This window comes from Podarcis cretensis (genome assembly GCF_951804945.1).
Source record: "Podarcis cretensis genome assembly, chromosome: 12".
In the NCBI taxonomy this organism is placed as follows: Eukaryota; Metazoa; Chordata; class Lepidosauria; order Squamata; family Lacertidae; genus Podarcis; species Podarcis cretensis.
The window spans coordinates 41,870,840-41,885,969 of NC_137181.1; the positions used below are offsets into that span (position 1 = coordinate 41,870,840).

The following is a 15,130-nucleotide window of genomic DNA, read 5'->3' on the forward strand; positions in this document are numbered from 1 at the left end:
CAACTCCTAGATGAGGCTCCAAGAGGACTCCAAGGCTATATTGTTCCAGGCTGGCTAGAGTCCTGAACAGGACAGGGCATACGCTACCACAAAGCCTTTGAGCAGAGTTCAGTGGGGTTATTTTTATTTTATTTTATGAAATGTGAATTATAATATATACCTTACATATTGGTGCAGATTTCCTAAAATAACTTCTTAAATGCATGCTTCTTAGACCTGAAAGATTACATGTTACAAGCCAGACACCCTGGGATGAATCAAACTCCAGAATGCATGCTTGCTGCAACACAAATGGCATCTTTTATAAAATGCCGTACCACTCCATGTGGATAATTAGTGTTAAGTTGTGGGTTGACATAGCAGACGACACAGCGATTTCTCCAAGTAGCTCTTTATTTTGTAAGCTGGAATAGAACTGACTGCAAACAGCTCAGCCGGCCTGCTTTTATAGGCAGCCGGCTGTCAACATTGTAGCAACAACAGCCCAGCGTTTCCCGCCTAAAATAACTGACGTGGACCTGAGTGAAAACTATCTACAGACCTGAGTGAAAACTATATACAGTATCCCCCTGCTGGCCCAGGGTGAAACTTCACTACATAACACCCCTCCCTACCGAGATAAGGCGTTAGTTACAATCGTAATGGTTTCCTTATATACAGCACTACGCGTAATGGTTCAATTAGGCACAAAAGCATATCGGTTACATTTCCCATACTTAGACCAACAGTGATACATGTTCAACAACATAGTCCTTTAAATAAGTTGGGTGCTTGGAAACTCTGCCAGACCGCCGGGGACTGGTAGCCAAGTCCAGAGGGCCACACAGTTCATGCTGAGGCTGTGGTGCGACCCTAGGTGGCGTTGGAACCCACTCCCCTGGATCCGCTGCTGTGGGTGGAGCCTCCGCAAGTGGAGTGGTCTGAGTCTGTGGTAAGTCTGGCAGACCCTCTGAAGCGGCTTGGTTCGGCTCCACGCTGGCAGTTTGCGAGGGAGGTGTAGGTGGGGCCTCGCCATCTGTACGTGTCTCTTCTTGAGCCGCAAGCGCAGTTGGGGGCACCACGGTAGTGTCCAAGTCCCCAGCCCTGCGCCTAAGCTGGTCTATGTGCCGTCGCCACAAGCGTCCGTCTTCGAGTGCCACCTGGTACGAGCGAGGTCCAGTGACTCCCACTACTGTGGCTGGCACCCAAGGAATGTCCCCCACATAGTTCCGGGCAAAGACCTGGTTTCCTGGGACAAATGACCGTGGCGCGTTGGCACAGCCTGGGGGTTCAGCCACGGCAAAGTCCGGGTGTAGCCGGTCGAGTGGTGACCTGAGGCGGCGGTCCATAAGCAGTTCAGCAGGACTCCGCCCTGTGGCCACATGAGGGGTGATGTGTTGCACGAATAAGTATTCGGCGACCCGCTCATGCCAGTCTCCCCGGTCCAGGCGCGCCAGTGCCTCTTTTGCCGAGCGCACCATTCTTTCCGCTTGCCCGTTGCTGGATGGATGAAAGGGTGCCGTTAGGGCATGGCGGATGCCCAGTCCCAAAAGATACCGCTCAAACGTGCCTGACGTGAACTGCGGTCCGTTGTCAGAGACAAGTACATCAGGACACCCATGCGTTGCAAATGGCCTCGCAGCACCCGGATGACAGCTTCGGTAGTGGTGGAGGGCATCAGGGCGACCTCCAGCCATTTGGAATAGGCGTCCACCACTACCATAAAGGTCCGGCCGTGAAAGGGGCCAGCCAGATCGATGTGCACCCTCGACCAGGGTGTCTTTGGCGTCTCCCAGGTGTGTCCCTTAGCTGCCGGTGGTGCAGGCCTCGACTCTTGGCACGCTTGACAGGCGGACACCCAGGCAGTGATGGCATCGTCCATATTAGGCCACCAGACGTAACACCGAGCCAACGCCTTCATTTTGACAATTCCCGGGTGGCCAACGTGCAGAGCCTCCAGGACGCGCTGACGGAGTCCCTGGGGAATCACGACGCGGTCTCCCCACAGCAGACAGCCGCGATGAGCTGAGAGTTCATGTTGTCTGGTTGCGAAGGGCTGGAACTCCGATGCAAAAGGCCCTTGTGGCCACCCCCTCCACACCCAGTTGAGCACCCGGCTGATGGTGCGATCCTGGGCAGACGCGGAGGCCACAGTGGCAGCCGATACAGGCGCTGCTGGAAGATCCTCAATCAGAAGGAGCGATGAAGCTGGAGCCGGGTCTTCCACAAATGCTGGAAGAGGGCAACGGCTGAGGGCGTCGGCATGGCCCATCGATTTCCCGGGGCGATGGATGAGCCGGTAGTGGTAGGCAGCCAGGAAAACAGTCCATCGCAGCATGCGTGGCGAGAGGACCGGTGGAGTTGGACGATCACCGGCGAGGAGGCCCAGGAGTGGCTTGTGGTCAGTGATGAGGTCAAAAGCCCTGCCATAGAGGTATTCATGGAACCTCTTCACTCCAGCCACAAGTGCCAGTGCCTCCTTGTCGAGCTGGCTGTAATTCCGTTCCGTCGGAGATAGCGTCCTGGAAAAGTAGGCGAGCGGTGCTTCTCTTCCGTCTGGAAAACGGTGACTAAGGACAGCACCGATGCCAAAAGGTGAGGCGTCGCAGGCAAGGACCAGCGGCCTGGATTCACTGTACTGTACCAGCACACTGTCTGATGAAAGGAGAGCCTTGACCGCGTTGAAGGCCGCCGTCTCCCGATGACCCCAGGCCCAAGGCGTCTTTGTGCTAAGGAGTCGGTGAAGAGGCTCAGCCACTGTGGCTTTGTGGGGCAGGAACATGTTATAAAAGTTCAGCAGCCCCAGGAACGCCTGCAACTCCGTCTTGTTCTTTGGGGTGGGGGCCTGCTGGATAGCGCGGATCTTGGATGTGGTCGGGTGAAGGCCGGAGGCATTGATAAGATAGCCCAGGAACTCTACCTGTGGAACGGCGATCTGGCACTTTTCCCTCTTTACCTTGAGCCCAGCCTCTTGGAACCTGGTCAGCACGGCACGGAGGCGCTCGAACAGCTGCTGGTGTGAGTCTGCAGACACCAAGACGTCATCAAAATATGGTACCACGCCCGGAAGCCCTTGCAGGAGACGCTCCATAAGGCTTTGGAAGATGCCAGGAGCCACACTCACCCCGAACTGCAACCGGCGGCAACGGAATGCCCCCCGGTGGGTGACGATCGTCTGGGCTTCAGCAGTGGCATCATCGACGGGCAGTTGTTGATAGGCTTGGGCAAGGTCCAGCTTAGCGAAGACCTTACCCTCACCCAGGGAATGCAGCAGGTGTTGGACAACAGGAACCGGATAAGCGTGCTGCTGAAGTGCCTTGTTGATCGTGCACTTGTAGTCAGCGCAGATTCTCACTGACCCATCTGGCTTGACAGGCATGACGATGGGGGTTTCCCACTTGGCGTGGTCAACCGGCTCCAAAACTCCTTGGGCGATCAGTTTGTCCAGTTGTTCGTCCACCTTAGCCTTGAGAGCAAAGGGAACCCGGCGTGGCTTTAGCTTGATGGGGGCGACTTGTGGATCAAGGCTAAAGGAGATGGGCGTACCTGTATATTGCCCCAAGGTGCCGTTGAAAACCTCGGCAAAGTCTTTGACCAGACCCTCAGTCTCTGCGTTAGAGATGCAGTTGATGCCGGTGACTTCCAGGCCGAGGGCATCAAACCAGTCTAGCCCTAGGAGGCTTGGCCGCTGACCTTCGACCACCACCAACCGGAGCAGGCCCGAAAAATCCTTGAAGGCAATCCGGAACCGGCCAACGCCTACCACGGGAATGTTGTTTCCCTGGTAGTCTCTCAGGTGTACGCGGTGAGAGTCGAGTTGCCTTTTGGACACTCTGGGTACCAGTCTTTTGATGGTGCTCCATGACACGATGGACAGGGCAGACCCGGTGTCAATCTCCATGTCACATGGAGCTCCTTCAATGAGCACCGTGACGTTCAGCTTGCGTCGCGTAGGCGAGTCGGTTTGGCCAATCGTGGTTCCAGACGGGCAGCGGCAGTTGGTGAGAGCGAAACAACTTTCCTTGGCAGACTGGAGTGAAGACTTGGACTTGCGAGTCGATGAAGGGGGGGTGTCAGACGGAGCCGATCGGCAGACCTTAGCGATGTGGCCCCTTCTGGAACACTTCCTACAGATGGCGTCTCTGAATCGACACTTGGCACGGGAATGGTTGCCTCCGCAGCCGGCACATTCCGGTTGGCCCTTGGACTTCTGTTGGAACTTCCTACGCTCCCTCTTTGTCTGGTGCACGTCATCGTCTTCACTGGAGGATGCCTCATCACTGCTGGCCTCTTCATGATGCACCGGAACTGGCTCCCTAGCAAGACGCGGGCTGCTGGACTTGCAGATCTCCTGGGCGGAGCGTTCAGCAGCTTCTGAGGCCACAGCCTCCTCAATGGCTTTCTGTAGCGTGAGGTCTGGCTTGGCGAGGAGACGCCGTTGCAGATGGATGTCCCGGACCCCGCAGACGATTCGATCCATCAGGGCATCGTCTAAGTCTCGGAACTCACAGTGCATTGCAGCCTGTCGCAGGGCGGTGGTGTAGTTGTTGATTGACTCCCCCTCTGCCTGGTTCCGGTGGTAGAACGCATGGCGGGCAGCAATCTTGGACGGCTTTGGTGCGTAGTGGTTGCGGAGCTTCTCTTGGATCGTGTCCCATGGTGTTGCCTGGACTGCTTCAGGCGCAACCAATGCTCGGGCCGTCTCAAACACCTCAGGCCCACAGAGGCTGAGGAATAGGCCCCGCTTCCGATCCTTTGATACTGCTGTCAGCTCGTTGGCTTGGAGGTAGCAGTTGAACCGAGCGAGGTAGGAGTCCCATGATTCAGAGGCTGGTGCAAACGGCGGTAGAGGCACAAGTGAAGCCATGATTCCGATGCCGGCGTGAAGGGCGATGGATGGAACACAGTGCTCTTAGCCAGAACAGTCAGCTCTGAATTGGTTCTGTCCAGTGATTTTGCTCAGTGATTTTGCTCTGTGATTCAGCTCAGTGATTCAGCTCAGTTCAGAGGCTGGCCGCATCTGGCTGTGCTCTGATGTCCATCGATCCCACCCTCGTCGCCAGTGTTAAGTTGTGGGTTGACATAGCAGACGACACAGCGATTTCTCCAAGTAGCTCTTTATTTTGTAAGCTGGAATAGAACTGACTGCAAACAGCTCAGCCGGCCTGCTTTTATAGGCAGCTGGCTGTCAACATTGTAGCAACAACAGCCCAGTGTTTCCCGCCTAAAATAACTGACGTGGACCTGAGTGAAAACTATCTACAGACCTGAGTGAAAACTATATACAGTATCCCCCTGCTGGCCCAGGGTGAAACTTCACTACATAACAGTGACCTTCCCCATCCTGGTCCACATTAAGGGGGAAAGACTGCTGCCTTGCCTCCCTCCTGCTGAAGCCCAGCCTGTATCTTGCGGAACTTGGCTTTCCTCCAAAGAAGGCAAGCTGCCACGGCAGGGGGACTTCCAGAGCAATGTGGCCTTTCTGATGCAGGTCAGATTTTGCATTTGGGGGCTTGCATGTTCCCAGGTAAGTGTTGAGTGCACAGTTGAAAGACCAAAACCCAGCCAGTCCATTCAATGAGAACTTCTCTTGGTTGTCATTAAAAGTCACTTGGCATTTCTGTTACACAGCAGCACATCAGCTTGCAGCAGTTCAGACAAGAGAAGAGATCCAATGAAGAAAATATTTCTGACTCAGCGATCAGCTCCCAAATTACTAGTATATTTTAAAATAAAACCAGATTTTCCTTCAGCCTCCTGCCAGGCTTGGGGGTCTTCATGTTAATAATAATAATAATAATAATAATAATAATAATTTTATTATTTATACCCCGCCCATCTGGCTGGGTTTCCCCAGCCACTCTGGGTGGCTCCCAACAGAATATTAAAAACACAATGAAGCATCAAACATCAATAACTTCTCTAAACAGGGCTGCCTTCAGATGTCTTCTAAAAATCAGATAGTTGTTTTATTTCCTTGAAATCTGATGGGAGGGTGTTCCACAGGGCAGGCACCACTACCAAGAAGGCCCTCTGCCTGGTTCCCTGTAACCTCACTTCTTGCAGGGAGGGAACCCCCAGAAGGCCCTCGGAGCTGGACCTGAATGATGGGCGTGGAGACGCTCCTTCACGTATACTGGGCTGAGGCCACTTAGGGCATTAAAGGTCAGCAACACCACTTTGAATTGTGCTCGGAAACATACTGGGAGCCAATGTAGATCTTTCAGGACTGTTGTTATGTGGTCTCGGCGGCCACTCCCAGTCACCAGTCTATCTGCCACATTCTGGATTAGCTGTAGTTTCCGGGTCACCTTCAAAGGTAGCCCCACGCAGAGCACATTGCAGTAGTCCAAGCGGGGGATAACTAGAGCATGCACCACTCCGGCGAGACAGTCTGCCGCCAGGTAGGGTCTTTGTCTGTGTACCAGATGGAGCTTCCCTGGACACAGAATTGACCTGCGCCTCCATGGACAGCTGTGAGTCTAGAATGACTCCCAGGCTGCGCACCTGGTCCTTCAGGGGCACAGTTACCCCATTCAGGACCAGGGAGTCTTCCACACCCATCCTCCCATCCCCCCAAAACATTTAGGTCCCTGAATGGGACTGGTGACATCACAGACTTTCCCATTGTAACAAAATGATGTCACCCACATAGAACAATGAAATTGTGCCCTATGGGATGGAAGAACCCAAAAGCTAATGAACAGGATGAGGAAAGAAGCTAAAATCAGAGTAATGAGACTGACCATCAATGAATGCTTTACAAAGTAGCAGTGCGTTCCTAACCATGTCTACTCAGAGGTAAGTTCTATTGAACCCAGTGGGGCTTATTCCTAGGTAAGTGGGGTTAGACTAGCCAAAGTGTCGCTTGCCAGATAAGTCTCTTTTCAGCTCCTATCCCCTCCAGATAAATGACATTAATGAACACTTTAAATGTTTTAAATACATCACTTCATCTCCTCTCTATCCCCTTAGGAAGGGATGGTTCTTAAACTTGCAGCTTGCCTGCAGCCCCTCTCCAAGGCTCCCACTTGCAGGATCGTGACCCTGAATGTCTAATAGGTGGCTCTGCAGGGTTGGAGGTGAAATGTTTACTGATGCTTTTGGATAAACAAAAAGAAATAGATGTGAAGTTAAAACTACAGAAGTGAAGTGGGTGGAAAAGAGGAATTGCTGGGGGTTTTTGGCTGTTTTTGCTACCTTTAGAGTTTGGACAAGCAGAAAGCTGCTTGCCCTAAGATAAGAAAATGAAGTTTTTTTCCTAACAGGACAGGCCTGTTGTTTTGGGACTCTGCAGGTAAAAATCTACTGAGGCCATCCCAGAGCCAGGACAGGTGGTTGCTGTTTCTGCTGGAGAAAGTGAGTGAAGGTGGGGGGACTTCACACTCCTGAGGCCATTATCAGTCTCTCTCTCTCCTTCTGTGCTTTTAAAGTGAGGAAGAAATAGGTAAAACAAGAAGAAAAGGCCGCTTCCTAGGAGCCTTTTGGCGTGAGGTGGGCTGGGGGGGTGGGGGGAGACACCTGATGGAGTGACTTTTCAGAGAAGGTGCCCTTGACCTCCAACCCCCACCCCCAAAACCGACATGCCTCTCATTCTCATGATTAGGTTTGGAAAGGTTCCCCCCCTTAGGTACTGTGGTTCCCAATGTGGGGCCCACGGCCCACAGGTGGGCAATTTGATTTTTAAGGGGGTCAATTCAAAAACAAGTTATTAACAACGAAAGGCCTTTTAGGCTTCCTCCACGAAGTTCACTTTTTGAATAATAAGAATTATATGTCATGTAGGGGGGGATTAATCGGGATTTTAGAGATGCTTAGGTGGGGCATGGCCCCCCAAAAAGGTTGGGAATCCAGTAACTCTGGATCCCTGCAGCACCCAGGTGCGGACTATTTGCCCGGCTTGCTCCAGGTGGCCCCCCCATCAGAGGCATCTTTTTATCCCTCTCCCCGCCCCGCACCTCCAAAGGGGGGACAGAGAGAGGTGAGTGTGGGGTGGCATGTAGAGCCATCGTGGCCCCGGGAAAGCCCTCTTTCGATGGGGTGGATGTGTGTGCTTTGGGGGGGGGGGCACGACCACACTTTGGTGGGAAGACAGAGGGAAGTGTGTGTGTGTGTGTGTGTGTGTGTGTGTGTGTGTATACATATATGTTTGTGTGTGAAGTGCTTTTTCCTCAAAAAATGTTTAGGGGTACTCTCATTTTCCTACTCATATTGAAATACTGCCGCTCCATGAGGCCAAACTTAGATTCACAAAATGCTTAAGGGTATGTGTACCCCTGCGTCCCCCCAGAAGAAAGCACCGTGTGTATGTGTGTGTGTGTGTGTGTGTGTGTGTATACAGTGGTACCTCGGGTTAAGTACTTAATTCGTTCCGGAGGTCCGTACTTAACCTGAAACTGTTCTTAACCTGAAGCACCACTTTAGCTAATGGGGCCTCCTGCTGCGGCTGCGCTGCCGGAGCACGATTTCTGTTCCCATCCTGAAGCAAAGCTCTTAACCTGAAGCACTATTTCTGGGTTAGCGGAGTCTGTAACCTGAAGCGTATGTATCCTGAAGCGTATGTAACCCGAGGTAAAAAAATGTTTAGGGGTACTCTCATTTTCCTACTCATACTGAAATACTGCCCCTCCATGAGGCCAAACTTAGATTCACAAAATGTTTAGGGGCATGCATCCCCCTGCGTCCCCCCCAGAAAAAAAGCACTGTGTGTGTGTGTGTGTGTGTGTGTGTACACTCTATATGTGTGTGTATAGCGTTTCTTGTACACTGTAGGGTGACACCGGCTGTCTGTCCCCCCTTCCCCTTCCCCTGCTTGCGGGAAGGCGGCGGCGGCGGCGGCGGGCGGGGGGGGGGGGGCGGCAAGGCAGAGCGGCAGGCGGGGAAGCCATTGCCTGCTTAATAGTTGCTGTTGCAGCACTTCCGCTTCTCTCCCCGCGAGAGAGACACGAGTGGCCAGGCCCAGCCGCACCGAGGAGGAGCGCCAGACACAAAGGGAGAGAGGTAGGGGGAGAGGGGGCGCCCCGACTCTCACCCTCGACGGGCGCAGGCGCCCCCGCCGCGCCTGGCCTCCCCCCGAGAGCGCGGAGGAGGGCGGCCGGGGCTTGGGGGCTGCTTCCCGCGGGGGGGGGGGGAGCCGAGAGGAGATGGCAGCGGGGGGAGGGAGGGAGACCCGGGTGGGCAGAGGAGACGTCGGGGGGTGGGGAGAATTTTTAGGGAGGAGAGCTGACAGGTCTCGCCCCGCACCGCTGGGAGCCGGGGGAGGCCGGAGGGTGCGCGGACGGGGGGGGGGGCAGCTTTCTCTCCCCTCCCCACCCCGCCTGCAAACCGAGAAGGATGAGGTGGTGGGAAGGGAGGCATGTTGTTTTGGGGGGTGGGGAAGGGTAGTAAAACAAAAGCCAAGGGGGGCGTTTAGAAGTAGAGGAGGAAGAAGGGGCGGGGAGCCCCTTGAGGAGTAGCTAGCTGCTCCCCCCCCCAAGTTGGAGGGGGGTATACTCTATAGACACCCCCTGCCCACAATACCGATTTCTCTTTCGCACCCACTACGGATTTCTCCTCTCCTCTCCCCCCTCCATGGCATTCCCCTTTTTCCTGGGTCATCTCTCCCCCCCCCCCAGTCCCTAATTACTAGTCCCCATTATGCAGCTTCTGAAAAGTATTCCCCCCCCCAACCCTCACTTCCTGTGGTGGTGAGTTTTCCACCTCACCTCTTTCAGCAACCTCCCAGTTTTTCCTAGTACTCCCCCCCCCCCGAATTTCTTATTTCGCCCCAACCTTGTAGAATACCAATGTTTCCACCACTCTCTAGCCTCTGTTCTCTGACCCCTTTATCACCTTGTGTCATGGATGCTATTTGGAGGGGGAAAGCAAGGGGTCGGAGGGGGTCCTGTGTGAAAAGGTTAGAGGAGGCATGTAAGGAAATTGCTTCGTCTCCCTAATCCCAGTTTCCCCTTTTATTAATTCTTCTGGTCTGCGCGTCCCCCTCGCCCCCATTTCCAGAGAGGAGCTGGCCCTAAATGTTGCTGAAACTTGCGGGTGGGGGCTTCTCTTTGAATCTATTCATTCTTTCTCCCTACGAAGAGAAGTAGAAAATGTTTTCTAAGAGCTTGACCCAAGACCCCCGTGGCTCCTTGTCCAAGTGTTAACTGTCCCCCGTTCCTTGTGGTGTTTTTACTCCAGGTTTGGGGTACGTAGTGTGGGGTAGCTATGTCGGATGACGATTCGAGGGCCAGCACCAGCTCTTCCTCATCTTCGTCTTCCAACCAACAGACCGAGAAAGAGACAAGCACACCTAAGAAGAAGGAAAGTAAAGTCAGCATGAGTAAAAATTCCAAGCTCCTTTCCACCAGTGCCAAGAGGTGAGACTGTCCTTAGCTTTCTCTTCCTTATAGTTGTTACGATGGCTTTTCTTCACTAAATACCTTTCTGGCATATGCTGTTTCTGCAAAACAATTACAGCCCACCCCCCATCAGCATTGTTGCCCACTCCCCAAGTGCATTATTTTTATTTTAAAGAATCTCAGGGTTTTTTTACCTAACCATACCTCTAACCTTCTACTTGAAACTTGTCATTATCACTTGTATCCACCAGCAGAAAAGTTCAGAGCCAGTGACTTCAAACCAAGAGTACCTCAATTCCTGCCTTGCTACCAACTTACTGCGTAGCCTTGGGCAAAACTCTTAATTTCTTCACAAGCTTTCCTGGTGGATGGTGGCAGTAGTCAGTGTGCAGGAGTGTGATATAGATTAATTAAGATTTGGTATCTGCATTGAGTTCATCCAATTAGGTGTTAAAATAGTAGCCTCCCAGGGAGAAAAAAAATGCTACTTTCTATCGTTGCTCGCGTTTAGAGTCAATCTTTTCTGTTTTTTCAAATTCATCACAATTCAGCTTTCAAACTTTGATGCAAAAGATCACTGTTGCTTCAATAAGACGAGTGTTCTTATTGAAAACATACAAATCTCATGCTTATGAACCTCCTTGTGTAGCTGGGATTCGAATTGGTATTTCCAAAAAATTGTCTGATGGGTCCAGCGCTCTCCATCTTGTTTCTACTGAAATTAATGTGTCACATTGGTATGGAAAGAGGAGGAGCCTTTCATGAGGAATTTTACAGAGGGGAGGGCACACAGTAGTATTTGTATTGACTGCCAATTAATTTTGGGGAGGGAGAAACAAACAGAAGGAATATTCTATAATGCTCTGAACATACCCTTCCTTTTGCTGCTTAGTGATAAAAATCAGTGGGAATCCTGTTGCTGATATCATTGATGTTTGGATTTCTTCTGTTGTGGTTAGTGAAGGGGAACTCTGTACTATTTATTCTCTCATACCTGCGATGGCATTAAGGTGATCCAATTGGAATGTCATTCGTTTCTGCTGCGTCTGTGGGGATCTAGTATGTTTCACTGCACAGAATGCTAGACTTGACCAAAAGTTGGCATGAGTTTTGGACTCATTAATTTGAGCAAAACAGTGTCTTTTGCCCTGTGTTTCTGACTATAAAGCAGGTATAATAGTTTCAGTATTATGAAGATCACTGAGGTTTGGAAATAATGGACCTGGATCAACCCTAGTAGATTTATGTAGCTTGCCCTTTATCCCTATCAATAGTTTTTTTGTGTGTGTGGATGTTACTGCTTTCATCTCTTGAATTCCCTGTGTAAGATTTGCCTTCTCTTTTGGTTTCTTGCTGTAGGATTCAGAAGGAGTTGGCTGACATCACCTTAGATCCACCTCCCAACTGCAGGTATGTGTTGATCCATCTTTTCTAATGGCTGGACTACGTGTTGCAATTAAGTGTGGCTACCTCCAACCTGTATTGCCTCCCATGTTTAGTTAAATAAGGCACGTGACACGGCATGATATCATTGCACTCTGTGTTTTCCTGCGTGCAGTTGTTGGCTGCTGCTTCCAGAAGGGCAGGGAAATAAATGCATCTTACCAGTTAAATGCAGGACATTTTGTGGGGTGGCAGCTACCGCACCTACGATGGTAATGAGGAAGACTGGAGAGCACTTGACAGGTTATTACTTCTAAATATAATTTTTGGTTCTGAAATGTTGATGCAGAGTATATTTTCTGAATGGCTTGGAATAATTCCTTATGGCCTTTGAGGCTCAGGAGGTGAATTCCGGATGTGAATATTCTGTTTCTTATGCTTGTTTTTATTGTACTTCAGAAATAATTGCATTAGGAATGGATTGCATCATTGGTTGTCATGCTGTGTGAATGTATATATATTTCTGTGGCTGGGCAGTTGTGAAGGATATGAAAACGCATGTTCCCGTCACCCCTTTTGCATTTATAGGTATTCCGAATTGCATCATGCTTATTATTGCATTCAATTTGTGGGGTGGGGGGGAGATGGAAGACCTGTTGCTGCTTTTTCAAGTTGTTATGCCTCTGCGCCATGCAGTGCTGCATGCAATAGGAGCGAGATTTGAGTTCCTAGCTCAGCATATGCACCTTAAGAGCATACATGTAATCTGGTGAAAGCACACCCCAGGGGGATGTCATTGCCTTTTATAAAATGAGTGTTTGAGCTGTGTGTTAAAAGATTTAGACACTTTCTGAAAGTACCTGCTAAGCTGCTTCTTAGGTTATCACTTAGCTTTTGTAGCCCCTGAGCATTTAGATATGGGGTAATACAGTATAGATGGTCCATGGTTGCCCCTTGTTAATTAAACAGGAAGGCTACTTTCAGCACATGCTGTCACAGTTGAGGCTGCTGTTTCTTGAGAGCATCTTTATCTGTCCAGGCTGCTAATAACCACTTTCGAGCCAGTTGCTATTGATGGTGGCAGCCGGTGAAACGATCCGTCTTTTAAAACACCTAGGGTGGAGCTTGCTTCCTCTACCTGCAAGACGTTCCCTTTCCTTTATGACTGCTCCAGCAAGCAAATGATGGGACTGTTAAAGTTTCATTTTAAAATCCAGCCTTCACGTGAAGAAACTGGGAGGAAAATATGTGAGGAGAGCAGAGGTCTGGGCTTAATGAAGGGCTGCCCTGTTTATTTAACGAGATCAGCTAAAGACGTATTTCCTTCTATTGGCCGAAGTCCCCATTGCAATGGGATCAGGAACATTATCAGTGACTGATGCCTGGATGAAAGAGGGGAGATGACTGATACAAATGTATTATGATGTTAAAGGTTTTTAGTCGTTGGTGTTTGATAAGAGAGACTTTAAAAACATGCATGACAAATGGCTTTGTCTTGTTGCTGAAGCTTCATGCGGTTTAAATTAATCATGCTTGTGAATTTGCTATGTGGGTTTTTGGAGTCTGCTGTTCTCAGTGTTGCATTCTTGTTAATGGCTTCCCTCTTACCCTGCCTGATCGAAGTGTATGTCCAAATCATCCAAGTAATCTCGCAACAGTTATCTCTCCCTAAACAGCTTGTATATGAACTTGGTGCCTTTCAGGGCTATGCTAGCAAATTACCTTGTCAGAATATAATGACTGTAGATGTGGTTTCTTATTTCACTAGTGCAGTCCACCGGGAATCATAAACTTCGAGGCACAATACAGAGATGTTTGCTTTGCTCAAGCCTTTTGAGGGGCAAAAATTGGTTTATGCTACAAGCACTTTAAACTACCTGGTGATCAGAGGAATCTTTCACTTCAAATCGTATATGTGAGCAGAAGTTTGGATGTTTTCAAGTTTCTTTTTCCTGTGGACTGTGCTGAACTTGAGAGAAGTATGCTAGCCTCGATTTGGCTCATAATTGGTAGTGAGAGGAGGAGGAGGAGGAGGAGGAGGAGGAGGAGGAAGTGGGGGGCGGGACCTAGAAACCTTGAATCTTGAGTTTTAGAGTAACTTCATTGTTGGCACTTATTTGCTTGGGGGCACAAAATTGTGTCTCAAAACATTGTTCTCTCTTCATTCGCATCTTAAATCCGTTATGAAAATGACGGCATTTTTGGGGGATGTGTTTGCTTTGTCACACAAAAGAATATTTTAAAATATTTTGTAGATGTATGAATATGTTCTCGTGGAAGAGAGCCATTTCTCTAGCCCATGTAGGTGTTGCATTAAAATCACAGGCACAGCACAGGCTACAACAGATTTAAGCATCATGTGTGAAAATAGCCTATGTGTTGCCATTTCCTAACACAGGAGTAACCATTGCGGTGCACCCCCTGACCATTGGTCATGCTGGCTGGGGCTGATGGGAGTTGGAGTTAACAACATCTGGAGGGTAACACATTGACTACCCCTGCCTTTATGTATTCAGTGTGAATCCAGCTGTTAGCTGATGCTATGGGAAAGATACACCAGTAGCATTGGCGTGGCAAGGTTGCTTTCTCCTAGTCTCATGCTGCTCTCATTCAGGATTGGAGACTGCTGTAGCGGCCCATTACAGATGTGAGAAATGCACAATTTTTTAAAGGATTTTGCAGTGTGCCACTATGATTTCAGGGGATGAACTCCTTGTTGTCTTTTTAAAGACAGAATGGAATCACATTTCACCCCACCTAAGCTGCTACAGCATAGCTGCATGCCCTGAATATTATTGGTGACAGGGGCCTGTAGGTTTATTCCTCATATACTTTTTGCTTCTTCTAAGAGTTTTCCCAACAAGGCACCTTAAAGCTTTCTGTGAGCCCATGAGGTCCTGCATCTCCCCTTTCGTTTGATGTGTTTGCCTTCAGGACAAGGTTGAGCACTGCCAGCTTGCCTGTGTTTTGTCTTGGCTACGCTCGAGAAAGCTTGGATTGTTGCTTTTGTTCCTCGAAGGGGCGCACCGTGAAGCCCCCTGCCATAGGCTGCTTTCACAAGTGACACTAAGAATGCCTTTTTGTCCCTCGCACTTGTGGATATGGTTAATGTGGGAAACGGTCTCTTTTAATTTGAGTGATAATCTTTGGAGCTGCTAAGGATCTGGCGGACGGGCATTATTTTATTCCTAGGAACAAATATAGTCTTTAAAATGCACCATCACACCAGTTGCTGTTTGGTTAGAGAAGTATGCATTCAGCCTCTCACCGTCCGTGATAACTACAGACAAAGTATTTGGAGGAGAGCAGAGATGATAATACAGTGGTACCTCGGGTTAAGTACTTAATTTGTTCTGGAGGTCCGTACTTAACCTGAAACTGTTCTTAACCTGAAGCATCACTTTAGCTAATGGGGCCTCTTGCTGCTGCCG

The 15,130-nt window shown here is 50.1% G+C and overlaps 1 protein-coding gene across 1 annotated transcript in view; it reads left to right on the plus strand.

The window, feature by feature from the left end:
* The first annotated feature begins 8,820 nt into the window (after nucleotides 1-8,820).
* LOC307199515 (ubiquitin-conjugating enzyme E2 E1) overlaps nucleotides 8,821-15,130 on the plus strand; it is a 66,698-nt gene continuing 60,388 nt past the window's right edge. The window contains exons 1-3 of the mRNA XM_079947457.1: nucleotides 8,821-8,979; nucleotides 10,156-10,334; nucleotides 11,676-11,726. Coding sequence (XP_079803583.1) covers nucleotides 10,183-10,334; nucleotides 11,676-11,726 — 203 coding nt within the window. The 5' untranslated portion in view covers nucleotides 8,821-8,979; nucleotides 10,156-10,182. The remainder of the gene's footprint in view (nucleotides 8,980-10,155; nucleotides 10,335-11,675; nucleotides 11,727-15,130) is intronic.